At 38.7% G+C, this 14622-nt stretch overlaps 1 protein-coding gene across 9 annotated transcripts in view; it reads right to left on the reverse strand.

Annotated features, from left to right (window-relative positions):
- Positions 1-478: 478 nt before the first annotated feature.
- The window catches only part of TMTC4 (transmembrane O-mannosyltransferase targeting cadherins 4), a 76532-nt gene continuing 62388 nt past the window's right edge, over positions 479-14622 (reverse strand). For all 9 annotated transcript variants that reach the window (XM_077158603.1, XM_077158602.1, XM_077158600.1 and 6 more), the window contains 4 exons: positions 9054-9168; positions 7911-8023; positions 2272-2341; positions 479-1112 (listed from right to left, as the gene is read on the reverse strand). In XM_077158603.1, the coding sequence (XP_077014718.1) occupies positions 964-1112; positions 2272-2341; positions 7911-8023; positions 9054-9168 (447 nt within the window). In that variant the 3' untranslated portion in view covers positions 479-963. The remainder of the gene's footprint in view (positions 1113-2271; positions 2342-7910; positions 8024-9053; positions 9169-14622) is intronic.

The following is a 14622-nucleotide window of genomic DNA, read 5'->3' on the forward strand; positions in this document are numbered from 1 at the left end:
TGTCCAAATAAAACAGGAAAAATAACCCAAGTTCTTAAAAACACTACAAATTCCCCAAATGTGTTTCCTTTTGAGAGAAAATTTACTTCTTGCATTATCCAGTAATTTCTTAGTTTCATTAAGCAAAATGGAAAACTGCTTTACAGTTAAAAATATTAAGAAGCAACTTACATAGGTGTGTAGCCCCCTGAATTTTGGATGTAACAAAAACAGAGACTTCAGGCTGCCTGCTTTTGCTTAGAGCATGGCTTGAATTTTCTATTGATAGTGACAGTTTATGTAGAATACTGCATAATTTCTCATGAATGGAAACTGCCCAAGATATGTTGCAGGGGTCAATTTCTTCCTAAGGGAAAAAAGTATGGAGATATACTAAATATATCATTCAATTATTTTTGCCTTGGTTAAAACATAAAAATACAAATAAATATTTCCTACAGATGAAGTTCACAGCATACTGTTTTTTTAAAAAAAGAGATTAGAAAACAAAATCTTAATTTACTCTTTCCATCATTAAATTAAAAATTCAAATATACAGGCACATTTGACAGATATAAATTGAGAGAGTTGGTTTGCCATTTCCTGATCACAACAGAGGTTCAATAGTGCTGATCTATAGACAACAATGCTCATATCCCAAATGTGGACTGAATTTTAATAAAAGTTGCTCAAGTTGATTTTTTCTCTTTTTCTTTTTAATTAAAAAAGACTTCATTCTTAGAGTTTTAGAATTTACATTTGAGTTGTCTGAAAAAATACAATTTCAATGCAAAAACCAGATGGAACATTTGAGTGTATTGCTGGTGCTATCATTTTTTTTTTGCATGTTTTGTTTTCATAAGAACAAAAGCAATAAAATAAACAACAGGTGTAAGACTTGTAAATGGTTAAACATAACCATGTAATATTAACAATATGCCTCATGCACACATATACACAATTAAAAAAAAAAAGGAAAAGGGATCAGACGTCTTTCTTTTGCATTTGTTCCAATTTTCTTCTTAGAAGACCGTAATTCTCTTTAGTTCCTGATGCAGTGGGGTCAAGATGCAGGGAGATTTCATAGTGTTTTTTGGCTAAGTCTAGATGTCCCCAACGATGATAAAGCACAGCTGAAATAGCAAGGGATGAATTTCAATGGAAATGCTTCTGAATAACTTGCAGTATTCCCCATCAATTGTATAAAGAAATATTACAGAACCTTTGCAAATAGTTTTCAAAAACCATTGTTTAAGAAAATATTGTTTGTACCACAAACTTTATTTATTGTAATCGTACTCCCTGGTGATTGCCCTTCATAACTACCACCAGTTGCTCTGGGCCTCTGCATATCACTAGATACAATACATCTGCCTGCAGCAGAATTATTACATAAAAGAGTAAAAAGAAAATTAGATTGAATTTTTCTGCTGGTCATGCAATTTCCAACTGGCTCTGGCTGGGCTCCAGCACTGCTTACAGCCCTGGTTATGTGGAAGTCCAGCCTGCTTGTTTTAAACAAAGATTTCTCTACACCTTTTGGCAAAGTAACTGCTTGTTTGTTTCCCCTGGAGACAGGGGCTTTAATGTTAAGATCTGATCATAAAATGATGGTTAAAATAAATCTGATTATTTAATTATAAGTCCTTGATTGTTAAAATGACTTTTGTAAGTAAACTAACTTTATACATGGGCAGAATAGCAACTATTGATGCTTCATGAATTGTGATGAGAGGCTTCAGATACCATGGAAACTAGATTTAGTGAAAAAATATTTACATGACAGACCATTCTAAAGAGCAACCTGCTATGCTCTATAAACCTTAAATACTGAGATGTACAAATGGAAGAAATGAATTCTAGGGAATAATTATAAATGCATTTTTAATTAAAGCATAAGAACATAAGAACGCAAAGGCTAGAATGGGAAGGTCTATTACGGAAGGAGGAAAGGGAAATTAGACTACAAGCTTCCAAAGTACTTTTCAGCTTCACATTCTAGGATCCTTCACACAAAGAATGAAAATCTGAGTTTTAATCATAAGAAGCTGATAAACTGAGAGTGGAATTTGAGGGTTTTGGTCATACAATGTAAGATATGTAAACATGATTATCATTTAGCTAAGTTTTCATTGTAATAATTGTAAAAATCACATTTTAAAACTAGCCTCAATATAGGATAGGTTTGAAAACAAAAAGAAAACTCTCCCAATACTGACTTTATAGGAATACACCCATTTCATTACAATTACACTCAATTCCAATATGATTTAAATTGAAGAATTTCCTTACCCAAATTACCATGGTAACTTGCAGCATTTGGATTGGCTTTAATTGCCTTGAGGAATAAAGCTTCAGACTCCTAAAAAATGAAATAAATAAAAAGTAAAGTATTGTACATGATGCAAAAATGATTCAGTTTTAGAACCAATGACTTCAAACCTTTAATGTCCTCATTTTGTTACGTCACCCGTCTCCCAGAAACACTCCAGAGGCCCAGTAGCACCTGGCACTATTGAGAAGAAGCACCAAAGGGATAGCCTGGAAACATGTAACAGGGCAGAGGTGACAGAAGATAGTAATAAGGGGATGAGGGGCAGCAGAAAGTAATGGCAACTGCAGAGAGAGGATGGAAATGGGAATGCAAATGAGCTCTGCCACCTGCCTCGATGGATGACATGGTTGGATTTCTGCAACTTGAAGCAAGTAGCTCAGTTCAGGGAACAGCGAAGGAAGAGAGAAGGTCAGCAGAATGGAAAGGGCTGAGTGATTGAGGACAACTATGAAAGGGTCATTTTCAATCATCATCAGTGAATTCACTTTCAGGACTTTCGAGGTAGGAGTTGGGGCCTATTAATCTCCCCAAGAACCCACAACACCGTCCACAAACCAGAAGCAGCCCATTCAGCTGCAAAGAATGAGTAGAGAGAATGAGGGAGAAATGGCTACCTGCCATTGAAGCCGTCTATCTGACCATGACTGAATTCCCCAAATGAGCATGGGCTGATTCTTGTACAGACTTGCATTTCCTCCAAATAGGGTTCATTTCCAACTGGGTCGGTAAGAAGCAGGGCAAAGTGTTTGCTTGCCTGATCATCACTGACCCACTTCTGACTGGATGGTCGCTTTCTACCACAATGCTGGGAAATAAAGGTGCCTGACCTGTTCTCATGAGACCTGGGAGTGGCATTCGCATATATCTATATTCATACTCCTAAAGGGCCACACAGGGTTTAATCATTATCAAAAGCTAAGATTAATCAACTGCAGCTGTGGGTTTTGAGACAGTGCTTGTTCCTTCTATCTATGCCCCACATGAGTTTTTCTTGATTGTCTTCTCACATCTAGGACTATGCATTTTATAATGTTCCCTGTAATGGCCTGTGATACTCCTGAGACATAGGCTGGGAATTTGAGCAAAAATCTCTGAAACCACTATCTTCTAGACAGAGCTGGCAGAGAAAACTTTATATTTCAGAAATGCAATCCAAGACGAACTGAATAAAGATATCAGGGTAACATAACATGTTGGCAAATAGCACTTTTAGGATCCAATTCAGTGGTTGGAGTTTACATTCTGAATTTGAGTAGTTGAAACACCTCCAAAGGAGACCCAAGATGTTCCTGCAATGTCAGGGATGTGGCAAAAAAAAAAAAAATCAAATGAATGTGTAGATTTGTCCTGATTTCTAATCAGCTGTGCTCTTTTTATGATATTCAAACACTGCCATTTAAAACCTGAAATCTGAGAATTAAAGTGGTGAAAGAATCCAGAAATGTTCCTCTACATGCACGTTAAATAGTATTAACTAGAGATAAAAAGCAAATTAAGAGCTTTCTATGGGGTACTAGATCTACTTATTTATTCAGATAACTAATTCTCAGATGTCCAGAATCTGGACTTTAATAAGGATGACGGGAAGTCAGAGAAGGGTTTGGAGGATGTAGTAGAGTTTTGGATGGTGTGTGGAGAGATGGGGCTGTGGTTTCCATCTCCTTGGGGGACTACTGCTCTTGGCAAGGCAGGAGCATAATCCTGCTAGAAGGATGAGGCAGGCCGGAGGAAAGGAAGGGGATAAAGAAGAACAGGCAGAAAGCACAGGACCTGTGAGGCCATGGCAGAGAGAAAATGAGCAGTTTCCGAGCTCAGGAGATGGGGGAATAATGCATGTTGATGAAAGAAGGGGCATCTGGAGAAAGAACAGGTTTGGGGAGGTGGCTGTAGGGCGTGGGGGTGGGTTAGACACACTCCCTGTAGGGTAACAGTGAGGCAGCAGCCAGGAGAGGATGCTTCAGCCCCCAGGACTGCACCAGGGCCTGGAGGCATGGGAGGGCTGCAGGCTGCTTTGGAACGCAAATGTCTGCAGGCTCTCAAAGCCCATGAAATGCTCATCTATCTATTACATCAGGATTTTTAATGGCTTTGTTCAGGAAAGCAATGAACTGTATATAAACTGATCTTCTGTGGCAGGTGTCCGGACGCTTAAAGAGCTGGGCAACGAGATGACTTATGCCAATGAACAAATAAACTGACATTTAAAATTGGGCACATTTTTCTATCAACAGAAAGGGAAAATCATATCATTTCCTGAAATGTACTTGACAAAATGTGTTGATAAAGGTTCAGCGTGATATGTGAGACAGAGAAAGACCTTGGAAATTGTGTCTTTAAGTGGGAACAACTGAGGGTCTTTACATCTGGGTGGGGAAGGCTGGGTAGACAGCATGCATTTCAGCTTCCTGGCTAGGACCCTTAAATGCTGAGTATATTCTAGCAGCATTTCCAGGGGCCACGTCGCATACCACTTGAATTAGAGAGGATAATTTAGGTGGCCTGATATGAAGTGGGAACAATGAATTATATAGGAAGAAAGTTATTCCCAGGTCAATTCTTTTTTCTTTCCTCTAATTCAGCCTGGACAAAAGTCTCCATTTGGTGGTGGTTTGTGAGTCACACACTCTAACACCCGCCAGTCTCCCCTTGAAGCTAAGAGAGTATAGCCTTGGTTTCAGAACATTGCCTGCAATTGTATCTAGTTTGGATGAAATAAAATCATTTTATTTTTCATAGTTACTCTTTATTTGTGGTACTGATATGCTATTTCTACTTTAAATATATTTACCTGAGTTAAAATTTATTTAAAGAAAAATATCAAATAAACAGTAAGGTAGTAACTGAATATGGCAAAAAAAAAATTGGGGATGGGTGACAAAAAAAATGTTTGGCATTTGGGACACTGCACTATAAATAACATCATTCTTAAACTACAGAACTGGTGGAATTAGCAATATAGAAAGAGAACTCAGCATGAAAGGCAACATTTTACACACTGAAAAACATTATTTTTATATTTTTGCTCTACCACATTAGCCCCAAATTGGAAATTAAATGGCAAGATGTAATATAAATTCTAATAGGTTTTAATAACGATCCTTAGGGTTTCATTTAATGATCACCAAATTAAAATTATTTGTTATCTACCATGTTAGAGTTACAAATTACATCCTTGTACATTTCTTTGTATTGCAAAGCTGAGGCAGAACAGACAACTATCTCCATTTTACATATGAACAAAGTGAGGCTAGGAATGGCTAAGTGAAGGCTGTTGGGTAAAAAGGGCTATGGGGTGGGGGGAGGCACCCCACAATTACAGATATAATGAGAATGTTCAGTGTGTACCACAATGCCTCAGAACAGATTCTGGCAACCTCACCATTTCAGAGCCACACGTGCAATGTATTCAATCATTTCACAACTGCTAATCTGGCCCCACTTTATAAATGCCATGACAGGTAGCAATGGGAGATACACAAATAAATAGGACTTAAGACCCATTCCTGACCTCAATGAGGCTCCAGGCTCACTAAAGAGATTTATCAAAAGTTGAAATAATACAAAACAGCAGATGATTAGGGTAACATGAGTTGTATGGACAGTTGACACCTGTCACAGATGGGGATAATCTGCGAGCTGGATACACCATCGACTGGACTCTGACAAATCACCACCATGTTGCCTCCCGTTAAAACAGGCTCCCCACCCCAATGTTGTGCAACAAAACAGCCCTTTCTCTATGGCCTGCAACAGACAATACCAGGGAAGCAGCTGACCAATAGCGAGAAGTATCATTTTCATATTACAGGAGAAAAACCTAAACTGTTGCCTTAAATACCTAATTCTTAATTTAAAAAGAATATATTAAGTGAAAGCTTGGTGGGTGATGCCACAGCCGAGGAAATCATGCCACCCTCCCTCCTTCTGGTAGCTCCTAAAGAACTCACAGTAAGCCCCTCAGGTCAGATTTCATTTTCTCTTTACTTATCTTAGGCTCAGTGCCTTGACCTAGACAATTAGGGTACAAAATGTGTAGAGAAATGGGAAACTGATTTCTCCATTGGACGTTACAGGGTATTTCCTAATTTACCTGGGGGAGAAAAGAAAAAAAATAGAACAACATGAACCGGAAGGCAAATGAACCCTGGGCTCTGTCACCTGAATAGACATTCCAATTTGTAGACTGTGAGATGATGGAAAAATCAATGCAGTAATTACATGAACCACATTCTGAAGAAGGCTTGCTGTAGCTGGGTCACTAGAAAACTGATAATCCCCCTGACCCATTCCAGGCTGATGGGTGGCTGACAGGTCATCTGAAGAGAAACCCTCAGACCTCATTTCCTTCTCCTGCTCCATGAAAAATAAAACTAAACCCCTCAAAAAGCCATTTCTGGAGCAAAACCCAGAAATGCCTGAGTGTACAGTGAAGCTGTTAAACTCCTTGGCATTCAAACTAAGAGAAATGCAGGAACTATCTTAGTCTTATTATAGAACATTTTACTATTAATGACCTCTCACAAACTGAACAGGTAAATAGCATTTAATTACTTAAATAATACTAATTAATTATTACTATCTTTAGGCCTAATGTCTTTTTTTTTTTTTACATGGGCATGGGTATCGAACCTGGGCCTCTGGCATGGCAGGCAAGCATTCTTGCCTGCTAAGCCACCGTGGCCCGCCCTAGGCCTAATCAGTAGCCTGAGGGTGATCAAAAGAAGATACAGACCCTGATTCTAAAATAAAATATCTCTCTCTCATGAAAGAACGAAGGCACTGCTTCTAAAAGAGTGTCTTCTGTAATGCCTACTACCTAGGATGTAGTTAAACATGCACAGTGCTTGATCTTATTCAAGTAACTGAGGCAGTATCTCTACTGGGAGGAAGCTAGGCCCCTCTATTTTAACAAGCTCCCTTGGTGATTCTGACAGACACTATTAAAATTTGAGAATCACAGATAACCAGGAAAATTAGGTCTCCTTCAATATACAGGGTGCTATGTACCTTCCAATTCATCATCTACTCCTGGCCAATGCTAACAGCTCAGATGGAGTACAGATTTAGTATCTTGTGGTTTTCTTTGGTCAGAAACCTCTTCAGTCTCATAGATAACCTACAACTTACTTTAGAAGCGGAAAACCTTGGGAGCAGCAAGAACCAGTCATACTTTTTGACATGGTCAGGCTTATTCTATTTGTACAGAAGATGGCTTCCAGAAATAAAACCCAGAGCTCCAGCCCAACTGCAAGGAATAGAGTCACACACCACTATGCAAGGGCAGAGGGCTGGCATATCTCCTCCTCTCCTGTAGAAAGTGAGGCCCAATGCCCAGTAACTCTCTCACTGTTCACTGCCCATTCCTTGGGCTTCTCTCCCCTACCCACGTTTGAGCAATGTTACGGACAGTGAGTGTGAACCTGCAAACCTATCTCTTGGACAACTTCTCCAGGAAATTAACTGACCAAGCCATACTTTGTGCCTTGCCACTACTGTTCTGGCCTCATTCTGAATTTAACTGGACAGAACGAACTTTTATGGCTTCTGTGAGATGTTGGCATTCACTGCAAGAAGAAACAGACTTCACTTTGCACACCTTGTATTTCTGGGATTTCCCCAGCACGTTTGCCAACGAGAACATGAGAGAGTGATCACCAGGTATTAATTCCAGGGCTTCTCTTCCAACTGCTTCAGCTTGGGCTAAATTACCTGTGAGTAAAAAAACAGAAAAACAGAATACATGTTAACATTGTACTGATACTTTAGTCTGTCTCTATAATTAAAAGGGCTTCTGTGCATTATGTACAATGATTTTGAATAAGCTACTTAAGAAAACCAATGCAGAACCTGTACTATATACACACATAAACTCCCACACGTACAACAAACACACAAATGATCCTGTCAGTGGCAAACCCAATGCAATCTAGCACAATTCTCACTTTATATTCAAATGACTTAGATTAAATACCGTAAAAGCATAAAAAACCTAGTTTTAATTTCTCCCCAGATACTAGTTGAACCCAAACTGGAGAAAACAAGTTCACAAAATAAGTGTGAACGCTTTAATAACAATGTTTTATCATACTGAAGTTCAAAGTCTATACTTTCATTACAAATAAGTGTGCATCTCTTCCTTGAGCTGCTTAGACAGCTTACTAATTTTAAATTCTGCCAAATTAAAACTATCATTTCTTAAGGGATGCTTTGATTTTTTAAAACGAAGGATGCGGAGTAACTCCTGATTGGTTGAATCTAGTCCTGTATGGGTGAAGAAACCAGGTAATCAAGACCATTAGCATTCTGTCTAAAATGAGAATAGGTGACTCTGAGTGTAGACTCAAGGGAGCCTCCTTTGAGTACAGTCTGTAAACTTCGAACATGGACCTTTCAATATCCATTTCATAAGCCCAGAAGCCATTTTTGCTTATTTCTGGGTAATTCCCAGCATTCAGATGATGGAGAGTTCTAGAAAGCAGGCTTCAGATGAAGCCATTATCCGACACTTATTCTAAGTTGTGTTCTTTTCCAGTTATATATTACAATATGAAAAAGGACACAGCATTTTCTAGAAGAAAATGTATTTTGTAATGCAATATATTTAACCGTATATCTATTCTTTTAACTCTAACACACACTGGGAAAATAAAAGTACAATACCTATATTTCCTAATAATTCATAGTATTCCATTATGGAACAATTGCCTCTTGTTTACTTATTTAATTCATCTTTCTATACCTGTATTATCAAGGAGTATAATCATGTTGTTCCAAGCCAAACTGTGCTCTGGTTTCAGCACAGTAGCATTTCTCCATGCATTCAAGGCATCCACATGGCGATTTAGATCTGCATACTGAGAATAAAGCAGAAAAAAGATCAATATTACAATAGTCTAGTCCTGTTTTCCCTCTCTAAGCCATTGTGACCGAAAACAAAACAGGACTAAGAACAAAACTTGTAGTTATCAAGGTTCTAATTTCTAACTTATTTACTCCTCAAAACAGTAAGATTGAGGTAGATGCTATTACTATCCCCATTTTATGGATGAGGTGACTGAGGCACAGAGACGTTAAGTCGCTTGCCCAAAGCTACACATCTAGAAAAGGAAGAGCAGGATTAGAAGCAGGTAGTTTAGCTCTGGAGCTTGCAAGCTCTTACCTATAATCTATTATTTAGTGATTCCAGGTGTTATATCTCAGACAACAGAAGAAAGAGAAGTTAAAAGTCTCATCATCAGTCTTTTTCCAGAAAGACTTCATGTAGTCTAACTTTGATAAAGTATTATTTAGAATAGTAAACAAAATATTTTATGTGCTTAAAAGTTACATGTCATGTCAAGTGCAGCTTGGCCTCTTTCCCTCTATACCTCTACTTAACGTAAAGAGAATATCGGACACACTTTGTAAACTCCTGGGAAAGTCCTATATAGTGATGTAAAACCCCTTGGCCATTTGGAGCCTGTTTACCTTATTTAAAAAGGAAAAAACTCTTTGTTATTTTCTTTTGAGAGGTAATTTTGTTTTATGTCAATAAATGAATACAAAATGGCTGGCTATCAATTTGTATAGTTAATATAAAGTACCCAGATGGAGAAAATGAAGGATTTTTCATCTGGTGACCCTCTTGTTCTCTTTAACTCAGTTCAAATGCATATTTCATTTCAATGTACTTGATTCCTTTAACTCTAGAAAAAATACGAATGATTATAAATTATCAAAGTTTAAGGTTACTTCATTACTTTCTGTCAAGTCTGTCTCTTTATTAGATAACAGAACCATTTTGACTTGCCCTATGACCCATGTAGCAAATAGGTGGCATATTATGCAAGAAAAAGAACCGTTTAATGAATTATGGAAACATTTACGAATATCCATTTACTAATGATGCTGTCAGAATTTCCCATGAGACTCAGGGACTTAAGTAACAATATTTTGCCCCTTAAAATGAAGTAATGGGGTGAAAAGTTCAAAAACTTAAAATAAATTGGGGTGCTTAGTTATACTAACACTTAATTGTCCGTCCATATTGATTTCTCAGTCAATTTTCTTCAGCAAGTATGTACATTTGAGTCATCCGAACAAAATCTGTTATCATTCTTTCTAACACACGCAAGAAAACCACCATAACTTAATTTACACAACAAAATTCTTACCCTATTTTACCATTTATTGTAGAATAACAACAAAAAGATTCAGGAGAAATTTATTTTCATTCTGTCTCAACCTCTACCCTTTTTAATGGCATCTCTACAAAGTGAATGAACACTTTAAGGGAATCTGAGAAAAATGGTGATTTAACAAGAACTACCTGTTCAGAAAGCAGATGTGAAATGTGTGCAATGTTTACCCATTGCCTCTCAGCCCTACGCCCGCCTTTCCATGCTCTGCTCCTTGATGCTGGGATGGGGTATCTGCAAACATTTCTGTTCTAGTTTGCTAGCTGTCAGAATGAAACACACCAGAGACGGATTGGCTTTTAATAAAAGGGGATTTATTTTGTTGGTTCTTCAGAGGAAAGGCAGCTAACTTTCCACTGAGGTTCTTTCTTACGTGGAAGGCACAAGATGGTCTCTGCTGGTCTTCTCTCCAGGCCCCTGGGTTCCAACAACTTTCCCCAGGGTGACTTCTTTCTGCATCTCCAAAGGCCTGGGCTGAACTGCTAGTGCTGAGATGAGGAATGCTGAGCTGCTAGGCTGTGCTATGTTGTGATCTCTCATTTAAGCACCAGCCAATTAAGTCAAACGTCACTCATTGCAGCAGACATGCCTCCTAGCCGACTGCAGATGTAATTGGCAACAGATGAGGTTCACCTACCGTTGGCTTATGTCTGCAGCAACAAGATTAGGTATGCTCACCTGGCCAAGTTGACAACTGAATCTAACTAACACAATTTCCCAGGCTCCCTAGTCAATGGCTCCTTGTTAGGTTTCTAATAATAGAAGTCACAAGGGAGATCCGATGGCGGGAAAAGGGGAGAGTGCCCTACCCCTCCTTCTTCCCCCAGCCATGTCTCTGACATGGCTATGTCACCTCTTCTAGCAAGAGTCCCAAAGCTAGAGACAGTGGCCCTTCCTCCATGATCTCAGCTCTTGAGGTTATGGTTCCTGATATGTGGTTTCTTCTCCTAGTTCTTAAATTCTGTCAGTACCACTTCCTCCCTTGTGTTCCCCCAGCCCTAGGAGTAGTAGCTGTTTCCTTCAGTTAATCTCTGAGTTAATATTACCTCTCCATATTTGCTCTTCAAGCCTTGCAACTATTCAACCAGTCCTCTATTTAAAATATTTAGCATGGTTCTTGTTTTCCCAAACAGATCCTGCTGATACAGAAATGTAATCCCAGCATAATTAATTGTCTGTAGAAATAACTCCAGTTATCATTACTGTAATTTTCTAATATTAGGAATTGTCCCAAATAACCCATTTCTTACCAATTCTTTATTCCACCAGAGAACTGCATTATATTCCCTTCTTACTTAGGTCTAGATAGCAAAACAGATTTCTGCCTGATTACCAAAGAAGATTTTTAAAAAAGAAATCTTAAGTTATTAAGTTCTTCTTATTCATCAACATATAAATGTGTTGGTTGAGCTGCTAAAGATTAAGCTCTTATGCTTTTAAGCTGTCAAGCAGGCAAAGGCTGGGTAATTAAACAACAGAGAGCAAAATCTTTAAATAAGTAAGAACAGTTGGCATAAGGGAACATAGGAAGAACATTTCATGGTGGTATAATTAGTAAACAAGATAAACTAAGGGTGGTGCAAGGTCTCAACATGTTCAATATTAGGGAAGTTTTTCTGAGTTACAGTGCTAATAAATTCCAATTCCATGATAAAATCCTGTATTTTTATATTCTATGTTTCTTTCTTTGGACTTAACTCTTATAGAAGGCTCACTGAGCATAAATTCTCTATTTTCCAAATTCCAAGGAATTGCAGTGACAGATAGCTACCAGGGGGAGGGAACACAGGGGCAAAAAGAGAACTAAGGCTACTAAATATTACAACTTTAAAGGATCCCCTAGGAAGCTGTGGGCAGATATGTTTACTTATAAGCACTAACCTAAAAGAAGAGCTACCTACCCCCAAAAAGGGAGGAAAAGAAAATATTCATGTGGATACTACGTAAAACTACATCACTTAAGTATTAGTTTAATAGATGTGATAAATAGAAACTGCACCTTCTTGCAAGAACCACCCACAAGTACAAATGCAGATAATAACCAGTTTGTTCCCTTCTTCCACCCAGCCCCCACTTGCACTTCATCAGCTCTTTGAGGACTGACCCTGCATTTTATTATGCGACTGAAATTTTTGGCTTCTATATCATCATGGTGAGATTTTTACTGCTCTCCCCCAGCCCCGAAGAGAGAACAGTTTATCACTAGAATAATTTAAGCTCCCCTCAAATCTTCAGGTTTCACAGAGAAAGCTATTTCAACATCAGAGTGTGTAACTAGATCATACACACAGAATTTTATAACATAAAAGAAACCAGAAATGCCCATGAGGTCAAGTGGCCCTGAGGAGAGTTATGTGGGGCAACAGGAATGTCTTGGTACTAATCTCCTTTGTGCAAACATCTCGCTGCTCACGTTACTGCCATCCGCCCCTCTGTGCCCAGGGAGAAATAACTCACTTTTTACAATAATGAGTACTTGGATTGGGATGGTGCCTTCCATGCTATACCACAACTAAAATATGTTTTGCATTTCCTAATTAATAAAAACATGCAAACTATTTCACTCTAAAATTTGTCACACAAGCATTATTTGTCCCTTTAAAGAGACTTAATGCAAAGCAGGAGAGAGAAAATATACCAATAGTTAGTACCAAGTTGCCGTTACCTCGTTCACTCCATTGATAAAACTCTCTCTCTACAACACACACAATACTGGTTACCCTGAAATTAAGATGTTATATCCAAAGGTGCTCACGTCAGGGTGAAAACTGAAGCCTCGTTTTTCAATAATTTTAAAACCATTAACATTTTCTATGTTTTCTCCCCGGCTCCCTCTCCACTGACCTGGACGCTCAGTTTGATGAAAGTTCAGTGAGATCATAGCTTCCCAAAGCCAGGCCCAAGGATGCGGTACTGGAATCGGTGGGGAAATTTTGTTTTGTTTTGCTTTTAACTACAAATTTGTGGAGTTTTGATTCCTTAAATCTGGGCCAGGGTATGGTGATTTGGATGTACAACCAGTTTTGGGAATCATTGGTTTTGATAGCACTAGGACTCAGTGAGACCAAGAAGTGTCAGGCCTTGGGGACATCAGGGGGACATACAGGAGAAGAAACAGGCATCGCTTTAGGACAATTACATGCAATTCTACTCGTGAGGAAGCTAGATAAAATCTGGGAAACTGGGCGGCCACGGTGGCTCAGCAGGCAAGAACGCTTGCCTGCCATGCCCAAGGACCCGGGTTCGATTTCCAGTGCCTGCCCATGTTAAAAAAAAAAAAAAAAAAAAAAAAATCTGGGTAACTCTACTATGTAGAAACCTCTTTAAAAAAAAATCACATCACCACTTTACTCCCAGGAATGAGCCTGGCTCTGGCACCATGGGATGGATAACAGCTTCCTGACCAAAAGGGGAAAAAGAAATGTAATAAAATATGGTTATCAGTGACTGAGAGAGACCAAATGGAGTCAAGAGGCTATTCTGGATGCTACTCTTATGCAAGCTTCAGCTAGATACTGCTAATTGCTATGGTCTGCCAAATCCCCACCAACAGTTAACCCTAAAGAACACCTAGGGCTCCATCTGAGAGTCTATAAAAGTTTTATGCAGTAAGTTTACTTTCCAGAAACTTACCACCTCCAGATGGTTCTTAGGCCAGATACATCCTGAAACCCAAAGGGGCCAGCCTCTCCAGAACATCAACCAGTTCCATCCCCCATCCTAAATTGTTGACACACCTTTTCAATATGAAAAAGTCAGAATGGGTATAGCCCAAATATCCCTAAAGAGCGGGAGAAGGGTCAAAGGACAAGGAGGAGTATAACAGAGAAGATAGGATTTAACAAATGAGTATGACTGCTGAATCATTATATTGATATTTCTTTTAGCCTCCAGTGTTGTGGAGCAGTTAGAAGGAAAAACCTGAAATTGTGGAACTGTAGCCCATATCAAACTTTGAAATCTGTTCTTAAACTACTTGTTAAAATATACTTTGAGGGTGGGCCACGGTGGCTCAGCAGGCAGAGTTCTTGCCTGCCATGCTGGAGGCCCAGGTTTGATTCCCATTTCCAGTGTCTGCCCATGTAAACCATGTAAAAAAAAAACGCAATAAGTTTATTGCTTTTTTGTATA

Source organism: Tamandua tetradactyla, chromosome 4, assembly GCF_023851605.1.
Source record: "Tamandua tetradactyla isolate mTamTet1 chromosome 4, mTamTet1.pri, whole genome shotgun sequence".
Taxonomy (NCBI): Eukaryota; Metazoa; Chordata; class Mammalia; order Pilosa; family Myrmecophagidae; genus Tamandua; species Tamandua tetradactyla.